The sequence below is a fragment of the Scyliorhinus canicula genome, chromosome 2 (genome assembly GCF_902713615.1).
Source record: "Scyliorhinus canicula chromosome 2, sScyCan1.1, whole genome shotgun sequence".
Classification (NCBI taxonomy): Eukaryota; Metazoa; Chordata; class Chondrichthyes; order Carcharhiniformes; family Scyliorhinidae; genus Scyliorhinus; species Scyliorhinus canicula.
The window spans coordinates 131,840,240-131,847,347 of NC_052147.1; the positions used below are offsets into that span (position 1 = coordinate 131,840,240).

The 7,108-nt window shown below is 41.4% G+C and overlaps 1 protein-coding gene across 1 annotated transcript in view; it reads left to right on the plus strand.

Moving 5' to 3' along the window:
- The window catches only part of LOC119958411 (nucleolar protein 58-like), a 33,616-nt gene extending 27,150 nt beyond the window's left edge, over positions 1–6,466 (plus strand). Inside the window, 2 exon segments of the mRNA XM_038786931.1 lie at positions 386–531; positions 6,227–6,466. Of these exon segments, the coding sequence (XP_038642859.1) occupies positions 386–531; positions 6,227–6,274 (194 nt within the window). The 3' untranslated portion in view covers positions 6,275–6,466.
- The last annotated feature ends 642 nt before the right edge of the window (positions 6,467–7,108 follow it).

Sequence of the window (7,108 nt, forward strand, 5' to 3'; positions counted from 1 at the left end):
ATTTACATGGCAGTTATTGGCAATTATTATGTTTGCTCAACATATCTTTTATTTATTGAATTGGCATTATCTCTTTCACTACATAACATATTTTCCACCCTATCATTGACTTTCCCTTTTGTATTTTCCCCTCGCCTGTATTTGACTTAAAACTTCCATCTCTTAACTTCTTCCAGTTAAGCTGAAAGTGATCAACCTGAAATGATAACTTGGATTTCTTTCTGCATAAATGCTGCAAAACCTGCTGATATTTCCAGTATTTTCTGTTTCTATTTCAGATTTCCATAACCTGCAGTATTTTGCTCTTATATTGGTAATTCAGCTATTTATTGCCCTCATCAGGTTTCCTGATTTAATTATACTAAAATACATTTTTATTTCAAAGAATATATAGAAGAGGCTGAGCCACCCACAAAGAAGAAAAAGAAGAAAGAAAAGAAGCAGCAGGTAGTTGTAAAACTGGAGGAGGAAGAGGCACCATCAACTTTTGTTACAGAGGAAGTGCCATCAACTTCTTTTGTTACAGAGGAGGTAAGAACATGCTTGAAATGTTATGCAACTACAAGTAAAACTTTCTCCCCTTTAGTTACACCAAATTCAGGGCTATTGGGATTGGGGATAATACATTAGTGTGGATTGGGATAAATTGAGACCAGAATAAGGAAAGCGCGGTCAATTAACCTTCATTGCAAGTATGTTTAACTAAAAGGGTGACGAGGTCTTGCTACAAATTATAAGCGTCCTTGGCGAGATGACCTCTATCGTACCATGTACGGTTGTATGCGGGGGTGCAATAAAAGTTCACTACTGATTCCTTAGACGCGAAGATTGTGCCAGAGGAGAGATTTAGTAGACACGATATTCCCTATGGTTTAGAACAATGAGAGATGATCTAATTGAAAAAGAGAAAATTCTTTAAGGGCGTAAGAGGGTTTTTGGGGTGGAGGGGAAATGCTGCCAAAGGATTCCAAGTGTTACATCCTTGTTCCCAAACATATGAAGATAACCCCAAGTACAGGACAGCCAGATTAAACCTCAGTGGTGAGAAAGCTTTTAGTGAAGGTAATCCAGAACAAAGTTAACAGTCACTTGGATAAATTGGGGAAATCAAGCACAGGTTTGTTAAAGAAAAGTAGTGTTTAACTAACATGGTTACTTTAAGTTATCTGAGAAACAGTAAACAGAGTAGCAGCAAATGGCTGTTTTTTTTGAACTGGAGGAAAGGATACAGTGGGGTTTCCTGGGTTGTACCTGAATTACTGCTTTTTCTGATGTACATTAATTGTGTGAAAGCGGCACAGGAGGATCTGTGACTGAGGAACATAGTGATAAACTTCAGGAGAGCATAGACAGGCTAATTAAACAAGCAAACAAGTGCTAGATGAAATTTAATGCAGAGAAGTGATACATTTTGCAAAGAGCAAGAAGAGGCAAGATGAAGCCTATACATTCTGAAGGGGATGCAGGAACAGAAAGACTTGGGAGTATCTGTGCATAAATTGTTGATGGTGGCAAAGCAAGTAGAAACGATGAAAAGGGCATATGGGATCCTGGGCTTAAAGGCTTACAGTAGAAGGAAGGAAGTTGTGTTGAACCTTTTGTATATGGAGAGGCGGTGGCGTAGTGGTATTGTTGCTGGACTTGTATCCCAGAGATCCAGAATCGTGCTCTGGCGACCCAAGTTCAAATCCTGCCATTGGCAGATGGTGAAATTGGAATTCAATAAAATGGGAATTAAAGTCTAAGATGACCATGATTGTCACAAAAACCCACCTGGTTCACTAATGCCTTTAGGGAAGCAAATCTGTCCGTCCTTACTTGGTTGACTCTTGACTGCCCTCAGGGATGGGCAACAATTGCTGGCCCAGCCTGCGGACGCCTGCATCCCATGAAAAAATAAAAGAAAAACACTGTTCAGCCTCAACTGAAGTGTCCCGATCTGGGCTCCACTTCAGGATCGGTGTAAAAAACTTTAGAAAGAGTGTAGAAAGGAGTGTACGAGTCTGGTGAAGTTAAGCCTATTCTCCTTGGCGAAGAGATGGTCCGATGGAGCTATCATGAGGAGTCTGGACAGATGAGAAATAGTTCCCATAGATGGATGGTTCAGGAACACCAGGCATCATTTTGGATGAGAAACTTGTGGTTAGGACCTCGATGAGCCACCCGAGTGTGGTGGAAACACATTCAGTCATGGTTTTCAAAAGCAAATTGAATAACCACCTGAAAGGGGGAAAAATTGCATCACTGGCAAAAGGTCGGGAGAGTGGAATTAGCCAAATTGTTCTTGCAGAGAGTTGACACAGGCCCAAAGGGCCTTATGGCCGCCAGCTATAGAGTAACTATTCTTTGACTGGTGTATGATGTACCAATACATGCTGGCACTAACTGTCCAGTATGACTGTGGAACTACTTTCAAAGTGGGCTTATCATCTTGGAAGAGGAGTCTGAATTGGAGAGAACATTTTTCAGTGTTCACTGTCAGTGTACATGTTGAATTTTGCAGATATATAGCAACCTCTATCTTTGATAATGATCTTCATAACATACAAAATCGGAACAGAATTTGACCTTGTTAGCCTTCTGATATTAGATAGATCGTGACAGATCTTTTAATTTTTTGCCTGCCTGATCTCTATTCCCTAGATTCGTTAAGATTTAAAAAAAAAACCTTTAATATGCTCTGACCGGAGCACCCACATCACTAGTGTAGAAAATTCGTTCCAACTGTCTGAAGATATTTCTCCTCATTTCAGTGCTAAGTGGCTGGCTGGCTTCCAGATTTAGATTCTCTCCCAAAGGGAAATAACCTCCCAGCAATTTAACACACCAAACTATCATAACTTGCTATATGTTTCCATAAGATTACCTTCATTCTTCTAAACTCCAGAGAATATAGGTCCATTCTAAATTCTCTTCTCAGCACAACCCTCTCATTTAATTATGGAAGATGCTGAAAAGACTCAGCAGGTCAGGCAGCATCAATGGAAAGATACAGCTAATGCTTCAGGTTGATGCCTTTTCATTAGAACTTGAAGTGTTTTTGTTAGTGTCCAATTCTCTCTTTTTCCAATTAAGGGGCAATAAAATATATATTTTTTTAATTTGGCGTATCCAATTCTTTTTTCTAATAAGGGGCAATTAATTTAGCAGATCCAATCCACCTACCCTGCATATCTTTGGGTTGTGGGGGTGCGACCCACACATACGGGGAGAAACTGCAAACTCCACGTGGACACTGACCAGGGTCGGGATTGAACCCGGGTCCTCGACACCGTGAGGCAGCAGTGCTAACCACCGTGCCGCCCATAACTTGAAAGTGTTAACAGCATCTCCACAGCTTCTGGATCGGAGTATTACCAGAATTTTTTGGTTTTATTTCCGACTTCTGACGTGCGGTATATTTTATTTGTTCATGCATTGCTGGCACGGCCAACTTTTATTACCTATCAGTAATGCCCTTGTGATTGGTGGTGAGCTGCTTCCTTGAACTACTGCTGTAGGTAGATCCGAAGATGCTAAAGTGGGAATTTGAAGATTTTATTCCATAGGCGTTGCTTTGGTGTAAGGCGAGCAGCAAGGTGGCACAGTGGTTAGCATTTATGCCCCTCGGCTCAAAATCCAGGTTTGATCCCGGCTCTGGGTCACTGTCCGTGTGGATATTCTCCCGTGTCTGCGTGGATCTCACCCCCACAACCCAAAGGTGTGCTGGGTAGGTGGCCTGGCCGCACTGAATTGCCCCTTAATTGGAAATTTAAATACTTTGGTAGAAGGAGATTGTGACACTTTAAAATGCCTTTTGAAAACCCATGTGCACCACATTAACTGCATTGACCTGTTACCTCATCAAAACTCAAATCTAGTTAGTTAAACATGACTTGCCTTTATAATCCATGCTACTTTTTTAGATTTAGATTTATTGCCTTGCGTACAGAGGTACAGTGAAAAGTGTTGTTCTGCACAGTCCAGGCAGATCGTTCCATGCATGAAAATCATCGGACAATACATAAATACAAAATGTAAATACATAGGGCATGGATATCGGGTGAAGCATATAGAGTGTAATGTACAACAGCAGATATGATACGTAGATAGATCAGTTCAGTCCATAAGAGGGCCATTCAAGAGTCTCGGTAACAGCGGGGAAGAAGTTGTTTTTGAATCTGTTAGTGCGCATTCACAGACTTTTGTATCTTCTAGATGGAAGAGAGAATAACCTGGGTGAGAGGAGTCTTTGATTCAGTTGCCCACTTTCCCAAGGCAGCGGGAGGTGTGGATAGTTGGTGGATGGGAAGCAGTTCCACGTGATGGACTGGACTGTGTTCCCGACTCTCTGTAGTTACTGTCTTTGGCTGAGTAGTTGCCATACCAAGCTGTGATGCAGCCAGATAGGATGGTTTATGGGCAGCATGGTAGCACAAGTGGATGGCACTGTGGCTTCACAGCTCCAGGGTGCCAGGTTTGATGCCCAGTTTGGGTCACTGCGGAGTCTGCACGTTCTCCCCGTGTCTCCATGTGTTTCCTCAGTGCTCCGGTTTCCTTCCACAGTCCAAAGACGTGCAGGCTAGATGGAGTGGCCATTATAAATTGCCCTGGGTGACCTAAAAGGTTAGGAGGGGTTATTGGGTTACGGGGATAGGGTGGAAGTGAGGGCTTAAGTGGGTCGGTGCAACTTGATGGGCAAAATGGCCTCCTTCTGCACTGTTTGTTCTATGTTCTTTATATGATGCATTTGCAAAACTTGGTAAGAGTCAAAGTGGACATGCTGAATTTCCTTAGTTTCCTGAGGAAGTATAGGCATGTTGTCCTTTCTTGGTCGTAGCGTCGATGTGGCTAGACCAGGACAGATTGTTGGTGATGTGTACATCTAGGAATTTGAAGCTGCCAGCCATCTCCACCATTGATGTGTACGACACTACTACTCTTAGTTTTGGTGACATTGAGGGAGAGATTGTTGTCGTTGCACCATGCAACTAGGTTCTCTCTATCTCCCTCTTGCACCCGACCAATTACTTTTATGTCATAGCAAACATGTAGATGGATTTGGAGCTGAATTTTGTCTCTCAATCGTGTGTGTATAAGGAGTATGTAGGGAGGCTAAGTACACAGCCTTGCGGGGCCCCATATTGAGCACTATCCTGGAGGAGGTGTTGTTTATCCTTACTGATTGTGTTCTATGGGTCAGGAAGTTGAGGATCCCGTTACAAAGTGAGGAGCCAAGTCCTAGGTTTTGGAGCTTTGATACGAGTTTGGCTGGGATTATGGTGTTGAAGGCTGAAGTGTAGTCAATGAATTTGAGTCCTTGTCAAGATGCACCATTGATGAGTGTAGGGACAAGGAGATGGCGTCTGCTGTGGACTGATTGTGGCGGTATGCGAATTGCAGTGGATCAAGTCATTCTGGGAGGTTGGAGTTGATGTGCCTCATGACCAATCTCTCAAATCACTTCGTAATGATAGATATGGCTGCCGGGGGGTAGTCATTGAGGCACGTTACCTCTTTGGCACTTTGATCTACAAATTCTGTCAGGTGATAATTTCTAAGAGGTTTCTCACCGCTGAGATTGAATTGATTTGCCTAAAGTTGCTGGGTTTACTCTTGTACCTCTTAAACAAAAGTATACTTGTGAACAAAAGTTTGCAATTCTCAAGTCTTTCTCAACCTGGTATCTTAATTGGAAGATTATGGTTAGTACTTCCCTGGCTTTCTTGGTTGTATCCTGCCAGTCCTGGTGACTTAGCAACATCAGATACAACCATCCCTTTTAATACCTCTTGTCAATTTTAACCTCATCCAGTATTTCAACTATCTGCTCTTTATTGACTTTGGCATACCTTGGTAAAGACAGATGGGCAGAGTGTCTCATTTAATATCACAGTCCTGCCATCTTCTGTGTAGTTCCCCTTTTTGGTTCCTAATCTGCCCCACCCCTCCTATCCTTTTATTATTTATAGACATAAGACTTTTGCCAACCTGTTCTTAAGCAGTCTTGTTGCCTCCCATTTCCTTCTGCACTTTTCTCTGAACTTTCTATATTTAGCCTGGTGGATGAATCACAACCAGTGCATCCATAATCCCTTTGGAGCTGGTTATGAAGAAGTCATATTTGATTCGATATTAACTCTCGTTGCTCTCTCCAGACCTGCTGAGTGTTTCTCGAACTTTGTTATTATTGTGCCTTATATTTAATTGAAGGGTAGTAATTAGTGTTTGACTTTCTTGTTTTCAGACCCCAGAGAAGAAGAAGAAGAAGAAAAAGAAAATTAAAATTGAGTGACGTGTAATAATGAGAGACTACATTTTTGCTGTTTATAGCTCTACGGAATCGTGACTGAAAGTGTTTTTTTTTAATAAGGAGGAAAGTGATTTTAGAATGCAATATATTTGCATTATCAGAAAAAAACAAGTCTGTCCCATTAGGTTTTTCTGTTTTTAAAAAAAAAAAAAATGTTTACCTTTGGAGTGAGAACTGGACCTTAGTTTTCTTTTGTTAATGCATACACCCACCCCCAATCTCCAGCCCTGTCAAACTATAAACCAAAAGCACTTGACCAACATGTGTGACTGCCATGCTCAGCATTTTCCTTTGTGCAGATGGCATACACTGGAATATTGTTTTTAAATAATTGGTATTCATTTTTTAATAACTTGCAGCATCAGATCAGAAATTCTTTCTCCCTACAAATGCAGCCAGACTTGCTGAACTTTTCCACCATTCTCTGTTCTTGTTTCAGATTACAGCACCTGCAGTATTTTGCTTATTTCACTTTCAAATGCTGGTATCAATGAGAATAACAATGTTAAATACTCTGTGGCCCATCACAAACATGCACACCTACTCTGAATTGGTCATCAAAGAGTAGATTCAAATAATTAGTTTAAGAACTAGAGAAATGCGAATGTTTTTCACATAAGTTCAGATATGGAATGCACTGCCAGCAAGGATAGTGGAATCAGATTCCATTGACACATTCGATAGACAATTGCGCACGGCAAGACTACTGCCTCACTGTGCTGAGGTCCTAGGTTTGATCCTGGCTATGGGTCACTGTCCATGTGAAGTTTTAAAATATTTTTTTTAGAGTATCCAATTATTATTAAGGGGCAATTT